Genomic DNA, 21,202 nt, shown 5'->3' on the forward strand with positions numbered 1-21,202 from the left:
TACTGTAATCAAGCTTTAAAAACCAGGAAAAGACAACACCTGGCTTATTTCTCCAACTGAGATTGGAATCAGTTGTGGTTTCTCTGTTTTACAAAACTTACGTAAATTAGCGAGTTCTCAGCGTTTCAACAGACTGTTCTAGCTGTTTTATTATTTCCTTTTACCCACTTAGTCATTATATCTACATTTCTGATGATTATTTATCAGAAATCTCATTGTATTAATATGTCGTGAAAACACCAACAGTCATCCTTAGTGTTGACGAAATATCGATATGGAGGTATGTGGTTAAAAATGTTATTTTAGTGGAAATTAGTATACTGAGTATTGTGAAATAGCCTAAAAATACTGGGATATTATCTATAATCCATATCACCCAGCACTTTTGCTAATACAGTAAAGTTGCAGGAATTCTGTCACTTACTATTTTTTTCTAGCCTGGCATCACCACACATAATTTCTGCCAGAGCAAATAAAGCATGAGCTTGGCTGATTCGTCCGGTTCCCACGCTAATGTTTCTTTTACTGTACATTCTATTACACTAAGTACCGATGACTCCTTCACTTTATACAGTATTTCCCAAAAATGCGCCACTCAACCAAAAATACAGTCGTTTGCAGTAAAGGAGAAGTGAATATGGTCTATTTTATGCAGGTAGAACTGAAATGTGGAAAGTAATGCAGTTTTTATAAAGCCATCATCTGTTAGTATTTTCAAAGCCAGTGTGCTATGACTGAACATGTGTTCCTCTTGCTTGTGTTTTGGAGGGATAATTTGATGTGGACTTTTTGAGTATATGTCGGGAAAGAAAGAAAAAAATTACGAACATGTGATTGTGAGCAGTTTAAAAGTATTTTAAATATAGTTAATTGCTTGTTTAAAAAAACTGTAAGACTGTGAGACATGGTCAGGTTTAGAAAAAGTCTAATTTTTGAAAGAGCCATTGCGTTATAAAGAGGAAACAGAGCCTTTTTCTCCAAAGTTCTGGCATCCAGTCTTGCTCGTTCATCTGTCCGTCTTTTGTTTTGCTCTTCTGTCTTTGAACACCCTGAGAAGAAATGTACTTCAAAGGTAGCTGCTCCCGCTAAGAGAATGTCATTTGAAGGTTAGCCCAGGGGTTAGACAATGCATGAAAAGAAATAACAACCTCCGTATACGAGCAGCCTTGGCACACGCTGCCAGTGTCAATTTTAGCGGGTGAAAAATGTGGGGAAACAACAGATTCAACCCATCTGAAATCTGAAGAAATCACACAGTGAGCGGTAGGCTTTGGACTCTGATGTTTATAAAGGCAAGTCTGGCAGCCCCTGCTGCATTTTCTGCTTGGGATTTATGCTAGAGATAATAAAGGAGAGGTTCTGGAGGTTGGTGATAAGCTGCTTATATACATACAGCATGCAGAGGGGAACCTCACCCCATGGGAGACAGCTGTGCAGTCAGCCCGAGGTCAGTGAGGCAGAGGGTTTCAGAGCGGATGCCGGTGCTGCTGCTGCTGCGTGGACACCTCCTGTTGGTGTAAAACAGGAAGTACACAGAGGGCATATCATCGGGGATTGTTGCTGGAATATGCAAACACAAGAGTGTCAGGTCTCGAGTTGCGGTGGAGTTTACATTAAGCTCCGAGACTCTCATCCGCCGGCTTAGAGGGAGAAAAAATGAATGGGTTGTAGGCTTATACTGGATGAGCACAACAGCCACTTCACAATGCGAGCCAACATGTTCTTTCTGCTTCTGACTTCACAAGCCTCTTTTTTTTTTTTTTTTTTTACCTCCGCAGATTATTAAGGACCGTGTGTTCTCTCACATATCGAGGAACAAGTACATGTGGAACTCCCTGCCAGGAGGCCTGCTGGTACTGCCAGAGTACTCCACTCACCTCGCACATTTCCCTTTCTACTACCTGGGATTAGGTAAACACACACTTCATTTAAATTAGTCTGCACAGCATGCAAATCTTGATTGCTGCACAGGACGGCGGTGATGAGACTATTATGTCAGAGCTGTGGAGGCAGAGACGAGTAATCAACACTCGATCAGCAGACATAATGAAATATTTACTAAAGTCCTTGTCTGTATTGGTTTTAAAGGGATAGTTTGAATTATTTGTTGTGGAGTTGTGTGAGGTTACAGTAAATCTGCAAGATAAAATGACTGATTTTGTCTATGGAGTTTGGTTGATTTTGTGAGACTGATATTTGGCTTAATTAACAGAAGTCTCCTGTCAGAAAAGTCTATGCTGCTTCTCCTAACTGAATGCAAGCCGACCGGCACCTATTGTAACTAATGCATCAAATAATCCGAACTATGCCTTTAATTTTGCGATCATGCCAAAATGTATGTTACAAATAAGGTTCTTTTGTTTTGTCTTATCATTGTATTTTATTTTTTCATGACCGTGTTCAGGGGTCAGTCCAGGTCAGGAGTTCACAGCTGTCATCCACGCTGTCTCCCCATTGGTCTCCCAGTCTCAGCCAATCATGAAGCTGCTTCAGGTGGTCTCCAAGTCAAAATACTGCTCGCAGGTAAGTAAGACAAAGGAGAGTATGATAAAATTACATACAGTGTAGCCACAGATGGTAACTTTTTATATACTGTGTCGACACGTGCAGTCATCCATACTGGAAAAAAGCTGGAATTATGTATAAAATGTAAATAAAAATAGAATGCAATGATTTGCAAAAACTTTTCGACCTATATTGAACTGTTGAACTATACTGAACACAACACAAAGACAAGATAATGTTCAAACTGACGAACTTCATTGTTTTTTTTTTTTAAATATACACTCATTCTGAATTTGATCCTTGATACATGTTGCAAAAAAGTTGCGACAGGGGCATGTTTACCAGTGCGATACGTGACCTTTTCTGTTAACAAAACTCAGTGAGTGCTGCGGGAACTGAGGACACTAATTGTTGTGGTGTTGAAAGGTTGCTTGAAAGGTGTTGTACAGTCCGGGGTCTCCATTGTTGTATTTTGTGCTTTATAATGCACTGCACTTTTTCGTTGTGAGACAGGTCTGGCAGGTCAGTCTAGTACCTGAACTCTTTTACGACAAAGACAAACTGTTCTGACATGCAGAATGTGTCTTGGCTTTGTCCTGTGGAAATAAACAGGAATGTCTCTTTAAAAAAGACATTGTCGGAATGGCAGAATATGTCGCACCAAAACTCGTATGTACCTTTCATCACAGATATGCGATGATGCCATGGGCACCAATACAAGCCCATACCATCACAGATGCTGGCTTTTGAAGGTACCATGGTAACTGTCTCCAAACTTTTTCTCTTAAGCCTGGAGATCACAACATCCATGATTCCTGAAAACAATCTGAAATGTGTGTATGGCTTTCACTTTCAATGTGGAGTCTTAACTTGAGAAGAATGAGTGTATATTTACAAAAAACAATAAAGATTATCAGTTTGAATATGTGCTGTATTCGACTGAGTACAAGTCAAAAAGTATTTTTTTGTTTTGTTTTTGTTTTGTTTTTTTTATTTAGGTTTACACAGCATCACAACTTTGTGGAACTGGGATTGTATATACTAAAGCTTACCATGCTGGTTGATTTATGCCAGCAGCTATTTCTGATTCGTGAGTGTGTGTGTGTGTGTGTGTGTGTGTGTGTGTGTGTGTGTGTGTGTGTGTGTGTGTGTGTGTGTGTGTGTGTGTGTGTGTGTGTGTGTGTAAATATTCCTTCCCCTGCTGCTCCAGATCATCATTCTCTGGAACAGCGAGAAGCCGCCGCCCAATCGCAGCAAATGGCCTCCCATGCCCGTCCCACTCACTGTGACAGACGGCAGGAGGAAGGTGAGGACCAACGCCACTCACACACAACTCTCTGACGTGCGACTGACAGTGTGACGGACTGTCAGTTGCTCAGTGTGTTTGCGTATCGCTCTATCTCCGTTACTCTACTTCTCTGGTCCTTCTCCTTTGTATTTTTAACTGTCTTTCTTCTTATCCATGGATATCTGACATGTCCACCGATCCGTGCGGCGTTCACTTTCATAAATGTCACTCACTCAGCATTTCCTCTCCATCATCTTTTCACTGTCTTTTTTTTTTTTTGTTCTCCCAAGGCAAAACCTATGATGATTCACTCATCTGAGTCACTCAACATGATTTACTGTAACATCATCATCTCTCAGCACAGGTCAGACAACATATAGCCAGAACTAAGATTTGCCTCTGTATTTGTCTCTCAGACCACCAGTCGGTTCCTACCTCATGTTGCCATAGAGACGGAAGCAGTGCTGAGTCTGGATGAAGATACAGTCCTGCTGACCAGTGAGGTGTGTGTGTGTGTGTGTGTGTGTGTGTATGTGTGTGTACACGTGTTGTCAATGAACACACAGCAGAGCTGCACACATGCTGTATAGAAATCAATAGTACTGAAGAAGTTGCAGCACTTTTGAAGTGTTCCATGTCTACACTGTAGGTGAACTTTGCCTTTTTGGTGTGGCGGAGCTTCCCGGAGCGGATCGTCGGCTACCCTCCCAGGAGCCACTTCTGGGATCCCCTGAAGCGTGCCTGGGGCTACACCTCTAAATGGACCAACGACTACTCCATCGTCCTGACTGGAGCTGCCTTCTACCACAGGTACACCAGCACACTGTTGCAAACTAAACAGTCGATGACATTTAGAGCAATCTATACTTTTGATTTGTAATATTTTGCTTAATATGTAATTTTGCACACTTGTTCTTTTTACTTTTAGTAGCTGCAGCTGCCCTTACAAAGTACATACTGTCTCATGCAGTATGCATACAATTGGGACGTTACATCATCATACCACTGCATCTTGAACATGACCCTCTTGCTCATACATCTGTCACACTCTGTAGCACATTTGACTTAAAAAGAAAAATTGTGATTTGGAAGACGGCATCAGTGAGCCATCATTTGTCTGTGCTCTGTCGGCCGCTCAGTCAATGTGACATTTCTTCTACTGAACACAGGATGAAGTGCTGCAGGAATGTGTCCTAAAACCCAGAAATGAGTTAACATGTTAGCACTTCCAGTATCCTCACCTCAAAGTCAGTGGGTTTTTTTGAAAATACTTTTCTCTGTTTGACTGAAATAAGGTCTTTGGTTAACACAAGGTTAAGAGATTTTCACCTTTTGTTCTACAACATAAAAATATGCTAGTAAAAAGTCTATTTGTGAATTCTGAAGCTCCTATGTCTTAAAAAAGGCAGCTGGTACCAAGTGGCTAAAAAAGAAACAGAGGTTGTCACAGACATTAAATGTCATCGTGTCGGACACTAGTCACTTAGTGGTGGTGACGTTGAGTGACGTGGCCCTGCTTTAGTTTTATTTATAGCCTAAATTTAGGTTTTTACTTCTGGGGATTGCATTTATGCTTCAGATATCAGAAAAGTGGTGTTCCTCTGTGAATATTATCTCGCTGAACAAAACGCATAACTATCATTAACTTTTATTTGGCCCAGAGCTTATTTTCTGCACTTTCTGGCCTACAAAAATACATCATCCCTGCAGCACTCCATTGTGGGTCAGAATTACCAGAGAAGCATGCTGTCTCGCACACTGCAGTAGGATGTCCTGGTATTTTCAGCATTCAGCATTTGACTATTTATTGGGACATAGTCAGTATTTTCCTGGCATAATAAACAGTACGAGTTTTGAGGTGCACCCTAATGTCTACAGCCATGCCAGCTGCTCCATGAGGCTGTCCTTAGGACCAGTGGTGCTTTAAGCTAAATGCTAAGGTGCTAAAATGCTCCCAACAACAATGCTGACATGCTGATGTACTATGTTCATTGTTGTTGTTTTAGCATGTTAGCGTCCCACCACTGGTAATTAGAATTTAATGCACAGTAGGCTGATGGGGACGTCAGTAAATTTGCAGGTGCTTGATGAATTTTTTTTTACCTGATAATAAAAAAGTCAGGGTATTATCAAAATTATGTTAAGTTTTGAGATATTTTTACTGGAAAAATTCAAGTTTGTGAGTGCTGATGCATCAAGGGATCACAAAGGTGTCTACAAAATTTCATAGCAATTTTTAGATATTTCACACTGGACCAAGCTGACCAGTCTCTACCCTCCCACATCTATTGCTTTGGCTAACAGTAAATGTCGTTAAGAGCTATATATGCTTTGTTTTTTAATATTTTTCTTCAATTACATTTTCATTAACTTATAACAAGCATGCATGCATATTCTGAGTGTGTGCACACCTAAATTTAGACTCAACATTGATTATGCAACTGAGATCAAAACAGATTGCCTCTCTGAGATCAGCAGCTAAAAACAAGGGACGAACCGATGAATCGCAGCAGCAGCGAGCACAATGACGCGAATCTTACATAAAAAGCAAAAAGGGACAACCAAGCAGAATAAAAAAAGTATCAAGAATCATTCTGTGTATGTGTCACTTAGAGAGAAAGAAAAGGAGAGGGTGAATTACTCAGGGATTACTTCAAGCAGTTTGATTAATTCAAAAGAGCCTGAATTCAATATGTGCGGTGGCAGAAGGACATGATTTCTTAAACAATATAAATGTAATGACTCCACAGGCGGGGCACTTTAAACGCTGCTGGAACCCTGTGACATTTTTGAGACAAAATGGTCATTTTCATCAGCGGTTTCTATGAAAACACTTTTTGTCATGCTAATTTGAATCTTCACAGCCAATTGGTTAGGCCCACTGATATTTGCAAGTCCCATCTGCATTACCACTAATGCCTGTTTGACCACTTAAACAGAGCAATGACAATAAGCAGTCAGTTAAAACCTGCCTTTCTCATTTTGAGAACCCTCAATTTAGTCTTTTACATGCAAATTATCTAATTACTTACTGTATATTGTATTGGTAAAGTGGTGTGATAAATGGCTTCTTCACAATAGGACTGTCTTCCAAAAAAAAAAAAACTCATTAAATATGACAAAATCCATTAGGAAAAAGTAGCAACTTCCACAATCAATTGCAACAACTTACATAAAGTTAATTGTGGTTCATTTTACATCCCCAAGCTCAACACACATTTAAAAGGAGACAATAATTTAATGCAAAATTACTAGCTGAACAGAGAGCACCGCATTAAAGTCTCAATTCCAGTCAACTGCAGGAATGAAAAACATATGCATTGTACCACAGGGGTTTGTTGTGCACTATAAATATCAAATCCCACTGGCGATGAAATGGTTAACTTGTCCCAGATACATATCATCAACATACATCACACCATCTACTCTTTTGTGTTGCTGTTGCCATACCTGTTACCATACAGGTGCTGGTGTCATCCACCTGTGATAATTAGTGTTTTTCCTGTATGAAATATTTGTATTTTAGGCGTTTTGATGATGTAGTCAACGAAAGAGATTAACCGTTCTGCGAGTGCAAGTACAAGAAGCTGAACCTGCAGTCAGAGACTAATAATAGGGAGAGGGAACATCAGGTTTTGCACAGTGGAGACAGATGTGACAAAATATTCATTCAGTGGCGTGATAGGGGTGCTAGGAGAAAAAATAACTATCTGTTGTTTAAAATCTTACTTTTTCCCATCTCAGGAATTTCTCCTCTTCTTAACATAACAGTGCATATGGATGATTTTATAAGTAACATGGCAAATGTGTCATGAATCTATTAACATTATAATATATTATAACTATTTTTAAATCGGTGCCATTCAGTGTTTTCAAATCAAATCAAGAATGTGTGATTGATGGAGGGTCACAATTCTCCAGATTCACAATTTGATTTGGCTTTTGCCTTTTTCAGGGTCAACAGCAAAAAAAAAAAAAGATTTTTCCTCCCATCTGTAGTGCTATTTATCCATTTAGACAGCTTTGGTGTGAGTTGCAAAGTTTGGGAAATATCGGTGGTAGAGATGTCTGCAGTCTCTTGAATATAATGGGACTGAATGGCACTTGGATTGTGGTGCTCAAAGTGCCAGAAAACGTCACAGCAATGTCTCTTTCCAGAAATCACGATCTGGTTACTCAAGATAATCCACAGACCTTGTTGTGAGCAGTTTCATGTACAAACTACTTATTTTATTGTAGAAAGAAAGTAGTTCTATTAGATTCCAAGAGATATTTTTGTAGAGTTTTCCATTTTTTTGACACTTTGAGCCCCACAAGACTGCAGTTTAGTTCCATTATATTGACATCTCTACAGCTATCTCCAAAACTCTGCAACACACAGCAAAACAATCTAGATGGATAAATAACACTTCAGACTGCTATTTTGGGGTGAATTGTCCCTGTAAAGGTGTAATGCGCTATTCTGGAGAAAGACTGCTCATACTTGAACTCGAAAACCAAATAAAATCCTCCTTCAGTGCTCCTTAAGAAGATTTACCGTCACTTTCTCTCCTCCTCCTCTACTCCTGTGCACTGGCAAAAACGCGACCAGTCACTGATCAGCTGGAATAGTGTTGTCTGGCTCGGCTGGAGCCACCTTTTGTTCACCATTTACAGAGCCAGGGGCCGCGCAGAAACGTCAGATTTTTTTTTCCAGCACACACACAGTACAGGGAGCTAGAGGACCGTTAGGGATTTTGGATTAGACTAGCACATCCCACCTTTAAATCTACTAATTGTAAGGGCCAGACGAAGGATTCCTGTTCTGAGCTGTGCAACTTAACCTTGGACTCCTTCATAAGTTGGCTGTAACATAAGCTTCAGTGCCATAATTGTGCTCGATTTGAATATGTGTTTGTAATTTCAGTTTGAACAGACTCTTTTAACCATTTTGCCTCAAATCTAGCAAGTAATTTTCTTCTAACTGTGTTCATGCAGCATGATCAATTATTATTGTATAAATAGTAACTCAGCTTCCTCAAAAACAGCATGAATCTCTTGGAGAACTGTGCGATTGTGATGAATGGTCAGGAGGTAGAAGTCCTGGAGTCTTGCGTGGAGTTTTATAAGACAACTAGAAGGGTACTCGGAGAGCGCAACCCTCCATTAAGTCCAAATGAATGTGAAAAATAATCTTCACCGTGGTTTGGCTCTGTTCCAACATTTGATGGGTTACTTCTTTGGCCCACGCTTCACGCTTCTACTAAAGTTTCATGGAAATCAGCCGAGTAGTTTTTCCCGCAATCTTGCTGACAAACAAACAGCACCGAAAACCCATTTGATAATATTATCATGATCTATTAGAAAAATCCAGCAGCGTCTTTTTTAACTTTGAGAGACCTGTTTAGTTTTATGTCGGCACGTCTTTGAAGTCGCAGTAGAATCCGTACTCAACATTTACTTTTATCAGTTGGTGGTTTCTTCATGTCAAATAGAAAAATGAAACAAGGTGGTGAATCTGTGGTAATCAGGTCGACAGAAAAGTCTTAACAGTTGCCAAATACAGCAGAGATTTGTTTTATATCTTTACTCATCATTTTGCTTCACCTTTTAAATGGTTTTAACTTGTGGACTCTTTTTCTTCCTATTTCTATTTTGTATTCATATGATAAGTTCGTGTGCTTTGTGTTTCTCTGCTGCGGACAAACAAAGCAGCTGTGGGAATTGGAGCTCTGTGATAGTTAATGAAAGTGATTAGTGACCACTAAGGCTGATCCAGCATCGTCTTTGTCCCCAGAGTACCGTGACCTCTTTGCTCTCATGAAGAATATTCTGCATGCAAATGTCTTATCTACTTTCTTATATTTTAATAATACCCGTATAACACTCTGACTGCCCCACAGGTACTACAACTACCTGTTCTCCCACTACCTGCCCCAGTCTCTGAGGACTCTGGTGGATCGCACCTCCAACTGTGAGGACATCCTGATGAACTTCCTGGTCTCTGCTGTAACTCACCTGCCGCCAATCAAGGTGGCCCAAAGGAAGCAGTACAAAGAGCTGCCCAGTCCGCAGGTGGGCAGCCATCAGTTTTTTTCCACGTGAGGTTAAAGGGATAGTTCAGATTATTTGAAGTGGTATTAGGTAGTCATCGAAAGTCAGTGTAGTAACAACAGTAGATGGCGGTTGGCACTCCTCCCCCAAGTTTGGAGAGGCAGCAGGATTACCAGTATGGAAAACAAAAGCACTTTACAGCTGTGGACAGGGTCACAGCCACCTGAGCAAAAAACTTACTCACTTTAGTCCAAGACTCCATAATCTCTGACTAAGCAACCAAACTTAAGAGAAGTTCATGAAAATGACTTAAATGTCCTGGTTTAATTAGTACAGATTAAGTTCTACTCCTGGCTTGATCTAAACCCTGTCTGTGAAACCAGACAATTAAATGATACTGACTGTTTTAGGTGGACCTCAAGTACCTCATACAGCCTCACTTCAAATAAAACAAACTATCCCTTTGATACTGTCGTGTCACTGCTGGACAGTGAATAACTTGTTGTGTCTTGTTCTGCCTCCCAGGGTACAAAGAGCGTCCCCTGGGCGAACCCGGAACACTTCAACCAGCGGCAGGAGTGTATCAACACCTTCGCCAACTGGTTTGGCTACATGCCTCTGGTCCACTCTCAGTTCCGCCTTGACCCCGTACTCTTCAAAGATCAAGTGTCGGTCCTACGCAAGAAGTACAAAGACCTGGAGAGAGCGTGAGAGTGACAGACAAGATGGACGGGAAAGGGCTTGAAAGCATCGTGGTCTGGTCTAGTGGCCTTTTGGACAGACAAATGGACCAATCAGTGGTGGACAGTAAAGATGGGACACTCAAGACTGTGTGGGATGTGGACAAAGTGGCAGTGTGGTCCATTTGTGACACAGTACAATCATCAGACAGACCCTGGTGGACTGTTCTGGACTATATACATATAAATATGAAGAGAGAAGGGGCTGTAAAAGTCTGAAAGGAGCTTCAAATGATTCTCCTACCTCCACGTGTCTGGTGAGACACCAGCGGAGGACATTTAGGGGCCTTGAATGAGTCCCTGTGATCGGGCCTCACACTGAGAAAGGACAATCTCTATTTGGACAGCAACAAAAAGGAACATGTGTGAACACTTCAGATGTCAGTGCGATTGCTGTGACAATGAGACGGGAATGGCGATCTCACGCCAGAAGCACCCGAGGGACTGGTATTTGTGCCATGCACTCCCCAGCTGTCAATGTGTCTCAGCATTACTGTGCAGGGACTGTTGCCGTGGAAACAGATCATTTCACATCAAAATGCTAACTGTAAAACCAATAAAATGATTTATAAATGCAAATTCACGGTGCTGCATACATTTTTTTCCCCTATTTGGCACAGACCGTCTTTTTAAAGAAGCCCAGGACATACTGTGTATTTTCAGCAGAGATGAAGGAACCGGGCTGCCTCACGATACATTTTAAGATACTAAAATAGCAAAACATACCAGTGAGGCCAACAGTAATTGGCCATATTTTGGATCCTCTAACTCCACATGTGCCAGGAAGACAACAGGGAATAATCTGGTTGCAGTGCCCAGAACGAGAGTAGCACCCGTTTTCTCGGAAAAGTATAAATCACATGGTGATTTAGTGAGGAATGGGAAAAACAGACCGGACTTAAAAGGGACAATTCATCCCAAAATCAAAAATACATATTTTTCCTCTGGTCTGTAGTGCTGTTTATCCATCTAGATTGTTTCGGTGCGAGTTGCTGAGCTCTGGGGATATCAGCCAGTCAAAACGGCACTCACCTTGTGGTGCTCAAAGCGCCAAAAAAAAAAAAAAAAAAAATCATTTGAATGATTCAAAACAGCATCTCTTTCTAAAAATGACTTGGTTTCTCAAGGTAATTCACAGACCTTGTTGTGAGCGATTCGTGTGGGAACTATTTTCTTTCTACTGAACTACACCCATCAACCGAAAAACACCCTGCAGAAAGAAACATGCATCTACTCATGGACGAGGTCACAGCTCAGTTGAGGATGCCGCCATTTAAATTTACATACTGAGCTGTCATGAGCCTCTTGTCCATGAGTGGATTACGGCTGGGACTCTACAAGTACTGTGATTTGATGTTACATTTCACTTCAGTTTTTGTTTGCTCTTTTATCATTTGATCATTTGAAATAGTTGAATTATACACTTCTAGAGACTGTATATCATGATTCATATTTCCACAAACAATGCACATCATGTCACTCAGTCTTTGACCTTTATTTTAGCAGCATCACTGCTATACTTTTTTTAAGTAAACTGCCATATTTAGCTGTTCCTGTTCGTTAAGCTAGAGCCATAATAAAATAATAAGTAAAATGACCCAGCCAAAATTACTTTAGTTCCCGACAACTGCACACAGCTCAAATATGAGCCTTTAACTTAACACTCTTTAAATGGGGAATTAAAACTTAAACTGTCCTTTCAAAACCCTGGACTGTATAGTAAAATAGCAATTTAATGTACAATAGAATAAATGAAAAGTACACTTTTTGAAGTAAAATGTTCCATTTTGCTTAGGTTGCTGTAGCTGGTCAGCGCTGAGTGTTGAAGCCAGATGAAAAAAGATGAAAAAGAATCCCAGTACTTGAGAATTGATTTTTTCTACCATACCTAGAGTAGATGCACATTTCCTGCTGTGCAGTGATATGGTTGTCTGGTGTAGAAAAATAATATTTACTGCTCACAAGGTCTGTGGATTATCTTGAGTAACCGGGACATGACTTCTGGAAAGAGACATTGCTGTTGAGTTTTTCTAATGTTTTTTTGAGCATCACAACATCTAGTTCCATTATCTTCAGGAGAAAAAAGAAATCTCTCTGGCCGATGTCTCCGCAGCTCCTAAACAATTACATTTTTGGCCAACTGACTATCATTTCAATTTTACTCTCAACTAAGCATCTTCCTACTGTCTGCTTCCACAGTTCATTGAAAATTACAAGCCCATTTCATACTGCGCAAACATATGCAGTTCATACAAACTGAGATAAGCACATTTTCCTGTCTGATGAGCTCGCTGATAATTTGCGGTGTGTATCGGCCCTTTGCTTTCACAGTTGAAATCCGGGCATTTTATTTTTCTAGCAATCAATTTAAAGTAGAACCCCTTTTGAGCGGGCCGAATTAGCTGTGAAATTATTCCAAACAGACTCGCAGCAATCAAAAGTGCTGCTCGATTACATGTCCTCTGTGTTTTCGTCTTTGATGCCACGTTGTAGTGTAGGAGCACTACACGGATGAGCTGCTGGTGCGTAAAGAAAGATGAATACAAAAGGGTTGTGGTCAGAACATGCATCATTATGTGTTGGTGGATATGCCTTGATGTATTTATACATCATCTCCATTGAGGAGGAGATCATGCATTCCCACATCGGCCCTTGGGGCTGGAAATGACACAGTGGAGCGCTTACTGCCAAGGCTTAGCTGGCCAATCCTGCATTTAGAGCTTTAAAGCATACTGTATCTTCACAAATTTAGTGTAAAAAAAAAAAAGTTTATTTCATACAAAACAGAAACGGCCCAGTAGACCCTCCTTTTGTCCCACAGTTTACAAAAATAAATTCACAGGCAAGCAAGTCTCAGCCCCCTCAGGGTAAACAGGTGTGCTGTCTAGCACTCAGGAAGCTAATCTCATTAAGCACATGCACACACACACACTTATGTACAAAGCACCTGAGATACATAGCTGCCAAGGGGCTAATTTGAATTCTGAACTCATAGTGTTTCTACAACTGACAGAGCGTAATAAGGCCAATTGTTGCCATTCCAAACACAGTCGTAAGATCAGCTTCTGAGCTCTCTGGAAGAATTACCTGCAATGAATTCAAGTCTGTCTGGTGTCGAGTCAGCACCCGGGGCAAAACACCATGAATGTTTTTTCGTTTTTCACCTGAGGCGTTACAGGTTTCAACTCATTATTTACACAGGATGAAAACAGGAGTTCATAACTTGTTTGGATAAACACGAACCGTAGTCGTAGAGCACTTGGCGAGGTTCTGGGTAGTCAGCTGCCGTGTACGAGAGAATGAACTTGGAGCAAAAGTGTATCGGGTTGACACGCTTATTTTCTAGCTTTCATCCTATCTCATTAATAGTTTCCCCCCTCAACAACTTCAATATAATACATAATAAACAGCAGAAGTTCGTAGCTGAACTGTGAGTGAACCGTGAGTTTCAGTGGTGAAGTGCCAGCACAAAGGAGGTGCAGGAGGTGAAGAGGAAGGTCCCATATTAAAAATCCAACAGAAATTCCCTTATTTCACCTGCTCGTCTTTGCCATTATGCAGTCCTTGCTTCTGCGGAGGAATGCATCTCTTTAAACAAGAGCGGATCTAGTGGAACGATCATTTCCTGAGAGTCAGCATGGCGTTGACGTCCCACAGCAGGTTCCTCATCTGATCCATCAGAACCTTCATCTCCTGGTTCTTCTGACGTACTTTCTGCAGGTAAACCAGTAAGACGCAAGACATAGATGAGTGGGAGCGCGTGACCTGCAGCTTTACGATCCCATCTTAAAGGACCAGTGTGTAGGATTTAGTGGCATCCAGCCGTGAACACATTACAAACACCTCGGGTGGACGGCAGGTGAAAACAAACAGTAACACAACACGTACAATACAATAATGTTCAAATCAGAAAGGCAGTATTTTTCACATTTATATCTACTAATACTGTAATATTAAGTCTAATCACAATTATTGTTAAAGCCTACAACACAACCTTTGATCCTACATCCTGCCAAACAGTGGGACGTTCCTTTTTGGTCTAACAGCGATGAAGGCTAGCTAACAGCTAAAACTGATGACTTAAAGGCAAAAATAGCCAGCGAAGGTACCAAATTGTGTACAACATATAATCGAAGGCCAGGAGGATTTTGGTTCATTCAAAGGCTGTGAAAATCACACTGCCAGTGGCTTTGATGCTTGTAAAAAAAGTTTTAAAAAGTGTTAGCTTTTGACAGCCGCAAGCTAGGCTCCTCGTCACTATGGAAACACATCAGCAGCCGCGTGAGCACAGGCGCTGCACCATCTGAGGACGCAAATGAGTGATTGTGTGTGTGTGTTTAATTACGGGTCCGGTCATGGAGGACAGAACCTATTTTATTCAAACATCAACATTAATAAAAAAAGAAAGCTTATTTATGATTTTACTGGTTGGAGGATTTTGAGAGTAAAAAGACACTTTTTACTTGTTAACTACTAATGTTGTTGTCAAAACAAACGAACTTATCATCCTCAGGCAACATTTCCCACTATTATGCCACTGGCTGCCTAGAAGCAGCTTCCAAACCTGAACAGAACTTTCATCTCGCTGGAACACCGGCTCTAATGTTTACAAAACAACACCCTTATTCTGAACATTTACTTATGCTGCACATGATTTGTGGTTCCTGCAGGTCTCCTTTATCACCACAGGCTACCTCTGGCCTGTGTCAGCACTGACACCTAGAGGCATTTGCGGGGAACTAAGTATTTTGTGTTGCTCAGTGTTTCAGAGTCTGATAGGAAGCCCACTTTGATTTTTAATTGCAAAAAAAAGAGTATATTGGTGATTGTTTCAGAAGTTCCAGTACTGTTGGACTGATATTTATATTTTGTTAGATCAAGTATCACTTAAATATCTGGCAATATAATTCATAGACCGCCAATTTGTAATGACTTTACAGCATGTATTTTATTTATTAGTACACTGGTTACCGCAAGATAGCTACTAACTGTACTGCAATCTGAAAACATAACAGGGACGCGTTACTTACTAATTACTCCTGTCAGCATCAAGTGCTATATTACTCTCCAATATCATTTGCAATATTACTTTTTATCACTTTTCATCCACTTGAATCATTCAAAGCTCTGATAAAGACCTGCAGTGGTCAAAACATGTTGAATTTTAAGTTATTTAGCCACTACAATAAAGACTCAGCCTCCCTGTTTATCATACCCTTTCTATTTCACTTTTACTTATTTTTCTAAATTAATCTTACTTTTACTGCTATTCAATTAGGCACTGAGTTTTGCATTTATTCATTATACACTTTATTTTTTGAGCAAACTCTGGCAAAAGCATTTCCTTCAAGATTACTAAAGTTTTATCTTATCTTACCTTTCTGCACTCCCTACTCCAGTGAAGAAAACTAACCAATTATTACATGTAACATAAAGAAAATAAAAACGCACCTCTAGAACCTCTTTTCTCTCCTGGTTGACAGCAGGACTGCAGGGCTCCACTTTGACAGAAACCAGCTCCTCTCCAACATATGGTAGCAGCTGAGGACACAAGCAGTATTTATCATTTATTCCTTTAAAAAACAAACAAACAAAAAAACAAAAAAAACACATGAAACTAATATCTAAGCAGATATATCAGGCTCCTTCCTGACCTCTGCCGGTCCCTCCTGCAGGTCAGAGGTCATCTCCACACAGCGTTCATACAGGAGCCGGAGCTTTCTGAACAGCAGGGCGAGCTGCCGCAGATGTTCCTGGAGCTTCCCAAAGCGGTCCTGGTACATCGCCTGGCTCTGGGTCACACCGTTAGGAAGCTAAGTCAAAGACACAAGAGAACACAATCCTCCATCAGTTGACATTTTTGGTTAAGACAGCAGGGTACTGTGCAGATATCAAGACAGGCAGGTAGGCACAAGATTTTATCAATATGAAGACAGCTTATGTTTTCCTCATTTTTTTCCTAAAAGTTTGACACTGTAAGACACTGACCAGAATTTCCAACATTGAATATACAAAGGCCTGCAGAACATTAGCATGTTTGCAGACACGGAATAGGATAGACACAGAATAAGCTGAAAAACTGAAATTAGTCAACTTTGTCCAGAAGATCTGTGTGCAACTTTTTTTTAAAAACCTTTTTTGTGTATTCAATGTTAGAAATATTGAAATTTGGTTTCAGAACTACAAACAGTTAAATTAAACAAACTAATACTGAGAAAACACATCCATCCAAAGATGTAACTACTAGCTGTCCAGAGTTTTTAGTGCAGGAAAAAAAACTTTCTCAGTTTAATGGACAAGGACAAGCTGGAAGAGGTAAGTTACACACTGGGAGACACAGTGAGATGTAATTAGAGACACAGATCAGGTGGAGATGGAGGATGAGTGAGACAGATGCTGACAAGCATGCCAAGCAGATACGCCAGAGAGAAAGATGGGATAAATCCACACTGACAGACGACAGAGGAAGTCTGTTAGCTAGAAAAACAGCAGCCATTCAGTTGACATCCACACAGACCCGACAGGACACCGTAAACACCAGTTTAGTTTCTCCACAGTAGCTATTGCAAAGTCTCTCAGAAAACAAATTAAAGCTTTTCATAAAATTAAACTACAATTGTGATCTATGATAGCAGCAAAGTAGTGAATTTTAATATTGTGTGTGTACTCAAAAAAGTGGACAAAACTAGAGCTTTTGAAGGTAATTATGAAGGTAATTTTAAGATCCATTTCATGACCACACTGGCAAAAAAGTGGATGTGCATTTGTTTTTTGCAGTTGTTACAGTGTGATCAATACAATTTTTTCCTCAAGCGAGACTGAAGTTAAACCCAACTTTACAAAAGTAACATCAATTTAATTAAATTTGTAAGACCAGTCAAATCGTATTGAAGACATTTAGACCTAAAATTCAGATAACTGGATTTTAAACTTTTTAAGACCCTTGGAACACCTGCAGAAACCCTGAAAAATCTATGAAATACCAAATATTTGTAGATTCAAAATTCTCCAATGTGAGCAACTGACTTCATTTTCAAAAAAAATTCTCAACTAAATAATGAATCAATTACTCTTAAAGTAATATTTTACTTTTTAAGTTTAATTTTAAGTCAATGTGAAGGAGACACACTGGAGAATCAGAGGTTGGAACATTTAGGCAACGTTTCCCCGGAAACAAATGGTGATGACATCCGCCTGATGTGGTCATAAAAGTCTCCAGAAAAGACAAGTAAGGGGACCTTGAATTGCGATTTTTCAGTCAAAAAATATTATGTATAGAGAAACAGATGAATATCATTGCCTAGTCTCAGCCTTCCACACAGGGTCTGAAATTGGATGTTTTTCCTCGCCTGCTACCGTCACCTCACTTTCACCTGATTTTCCACCAACCACAGTTATTTTGGTTTGTCTGCTACTTTTGAAATCTTTAGAGAACGCTTTAGAAAACAGTAAAAACACAACACTTGAGTCAGTAGAACCTGACTGTAAAACTATGCAACATTATCATGCAACCTTAATTGCTTAAGGACTGCTTTTTAAAAATAATATTTATCCTGTTAGTAGAAGAAAAACCTTTCTGCCATGGTGACAGGGGACCTGAAATTTTTACCCACAGCCAACATCTACCCTGTATTTGGCAAGTGGCAGGTGCTAATTTCATTCCCTGCTAACAAGTTATCACTCAAACACCCGTGTGACACTTTAGAACTAAAAAGGCTTTAAAAAAAAGAGAATGATGTAATTAACCAGGCTTAAAAAGTCTTGCAGAGATGAAGACCCTTTTAGACCCAGCAACAATATCATTACAATTACAATATTTCAGTGTAGACATGGCCCAACCCTAATGGAGTAAATAAACTGGTAACTCTGTGTTGAACCAATATCTCAAATGTTTATCCGCTTGGTCAATCACTATTACAGTACATCATACAAAATAAGAGATGGTCTCTGCTGTTCATTGCCAGTCCAGGCATTTGCATCATAATACTATACCAAGTATGAGAGTATGAGTAAGTAGAGTTGAGGGTAGAACTGCAAAAATTGATTGATTAGTTGTCAACTATTTATTTAACTCTGCTAACTGATTAATTGCTTTAAGTATTTTTTAAAGACAGAAAAGTCAAAATTCTTTGATTTCAGCTTCTTAAATGGTTCCTTGACTCCTCTGACAGCAAACTGAATATCTTTGGGTTGTGGAAAAACAAGACATTTGAGGATACCACGTCGAGTTTGAGAAACACTGATCAAAACAATTATGCAATTAATTCCCTGTCCATTGAAAAAAGGGCTGCACGTTGTAGGTTAAAAAAAAAAGCCATATTGAGATTATTATTGCGACTGAAATCGCGTTGGGGCATGTGATACCATTAGTGGGACTTATCAGTTTTGCATTAAGATTTTCATTTTCACAAAAAAAAAAAAAAAAAAATAGAAAAATTGCGATGATGTGATATTTATTGAGGTCTGTATCAAACAAACATGTTTCTTTCATTTGGAGAACAACATTTTTAGACCAGGTCATCTATGTACTCTTACAGTACCTCATTATAACGCTGATTTCACATACATTTTAACTTTTACAAAATATTGCGGTTTGGTGCTGGGAATTGGATATTGCACTTGGTGATCATATTTTTTGTGATAGCGTTTAATTGTGCAGCCCTAATTTAAACGATTCTCTTCAGCAAGTTATCAGCCTGATATCCAGTACCTGCGTGGCTCGTGTGATCTGGAAAATCTCCATTGTGCGAGTGACAATGTCCTGCACAGTCTCCTGTCCAATCCGACAGAGGAACACCGGGGAGATCTCTCTCAGGGCTCCCTGAGGAGGCATGGGTGGCTGGCCCGGGGCTGGGGCAGCGCCGGGGGGCAGGTGAGGTTGCTGCTGAGGGGGCATCCCCGCCATCACTGGCTTCTGAGGTAAAGAGGCTGCCATAGCTATACAAATCTATGGGAAAGGGATGACACTGGCATAAGCACATGATACAGCCCCGAAATATGTTGTGATTAGCTAGACTACCAACAATCATAAACACTGTCGCTAATTCATTAAAATAAATGAAAGAGTTTCTAAATAAAGTCAAACAGATCCTGGATGTGTAACCTAACTATATATATATTCATAAGCTGTTATTAATAGCGAAATCGACAAGGTCAAAACTAAATATAGAATCGAACCAGCGTTTTTACTGACTGACTGAAGCTAATCTTGGTGGCTGAACAGGCTAGCCTAAACAATATCATGCAAGACAGTAAGCCGCTAGCCTGCTAGCTAGCTAGCTAGTTAGCCGGTGGCGAGTGCAGAAAAACCGCTTACCTGAATTAACTTCCTTTGGATGACTGGACAATATCTTCAACTTGCTTTACCAATTAGCAAAAATAACGTTTGTTTGACTTATTATTTTTATTAAGACATAATGAGATCGTTTCCACTGATTTCTTTCAAAAGCTCCGCACGTTATTGTTTTCAATACGTCACTTCCTTGGTCTTGATTAGAAGGGAATCCAACCTTTGCGAAACTCTCGCGAGATTTATACGCGTTGAGTCTTCATTGTACATGTTGTACAGATATTTTATAAATATTTCATAATGTGTGAGATTATAATGTTGTGGTTAAAATCTGGGAAGGTCTATGGAAAGTAAATACTTGGATAGGTCTAGTGAAAGACCATACTGTGGGTTAAGTTGTTTTCTCTCGCGAGATCTTTCGCGGGTTTGGGGTTCCCGTGGTTGGTTTATTGTTCCCACCACTAGATGGAGACAGACAGTAGTTGTTGAGTAAATTTATTGCAAACACCAAACTTATAGTAACACAGCAATCTTGGACCATCCTTTACAGAAGCAACTACTACAGGGTAAAAATGCCACAGTGTATTTTATAGTACGTGTAATTTATTGTGTGTACCTTTTGTGTCTATTTTTGTGTGTATTTATTGTGTTTTTTACTTTCATTGGGTGTATTTTTCTACGATTGTTAGTGTGTATGTTTTATAGTTGTGTACTTTTTGCATTAAGTGTGTGTTTATTTTTTTCATTTTATCCTGCTTTAATTCATAGGGTGTGTTTTTTTACTATTATTATTTTTGTGTATTTAATAAGTGTGTACTTCTTATAGTGTGTTTTTTTCTTTGGTTCTGCTCGTTAATTTTCCTTTTTTTTTTTTTTTTTTTTTTTACAAAGTTGATGTACAAGAATTCTAATTGATCTGTTCTGTCCTGTACCTGTGCAAATGAAAATAAATAAACTGAATGACTAAATGAATTTACATTACAACTAACAGTCCTGCATTCATAATTTTAAAGTAAAATTATGGAATAATTATCAGTAAATGCACTTAAAAATTATTCAGAACGTTGACCCATTTAGTGTATTATTATTATTATTATTATTTATCTTATTATTGGCTTCATATTGCTGTATTAGTTTGTATGCAGCATTTTAATTTTGTAGCTATATACAGTGTTGTTGGGAAATCCAATCTTAGCAATTCATCATACTTTATACAACTTACAGTTGGTGTTGTAGGTAAAATCTAACTGTTCCACAAAAATTACTTTTTAACTACCTGGACCTACCAAGGTGTCTTTACACAGAACTGAGACCACTTTCTATCACCGAATAAAGTGTAAAAATGAT

At 39.5% G+C, this 21,202-nt stretch overlaps 2 protein-coding genes across 4 annotated transcripts in view; one reads left to right on the plus strand and one right to left on the minus strand.

Annotated features, from left to right (window-relative positions):
- The window catches only part of ext1c (exostoses (multiple) 1c), a 130,367-nt gene extending 119,222 nt beyond the window's left edge, over positions 1-11,145 (plus strand). For all 3 annotated transcript variants that reach the window (XM_084739729.1, XM_084739727.1, XM_084739728.1), the window contains exons 6-12: positions 1,779-1,911; positions 2,405-2,523; positions 3,716-3,811; positions 4,210-4,296; positions 4,443-4,603; positions 9,676-9,847; positions 10,352-11,145. In XM_084739729.1, coding sequence (XP_084595855.1) covers positions 1,779-1,911; positions 2,405-2,523; positions 3,716-3,811; positions 4,210-4,296; positions 4,443-4,603; positions 9,676-9,847; positions 10,352-10,537 — 954 coding nt within the window. In that variant the 3' untranslated portion in view covers positions 10,538-11,145. The remainder of the gene's footprint in view (positions 1-1,778; positions 1,912-2,404; positions 2,524-3,715; positions 3,812-4,209; positions 4,297-4,442; positions 4,604-9,675; positions 9,848-10,351) is intronic.
- A 2,177-nt stretch (positions 11,146-13,322) lies between these two features.
- Positions 13,323-19,540, minus strand: LOC146313172 (mediator of RNA polymerase II transcription subunit 30). The gene is made up of 4 exons (XM_084739732.1): positions 19,277-19,540; positions 16,221-16,379; positions 16,018-16,107; positions 13,323-14,280 (listed from the first exon to the last, which is right to left on the minus strand). The coding sequence occupies exons 1-4, from the start codon at positions 19,499-19,501 to the stop codon at positions 14,185-14,187; spliced, it is 570 nt and encodes a 189-aa protein (XP_084595858.1). The 5' UTR covers positions 19,502-19,540; the 3' UTR covers positions 13,323-14,184.
- Between the last annotated feature and the right edge of the window lie 1,662 nt (positions 19,541-21,202).

Source organism: Lutjanus erythropterus, chromosome 16, assembly GCF_056507025.1.
Source record: "Lutjanus erythropterus isolate fLutEry1 chromosome 16, fLutEry1.hap2, whole genome shotgun sequence".
In the NCBI taxonomy this organism is placed as follows: Eukaryota; Metazoa; Chordata; class Actinopteri; order Lutjaniformes; family Lutjanidae; genus Lutjanus; species Lutjanus erythropterus.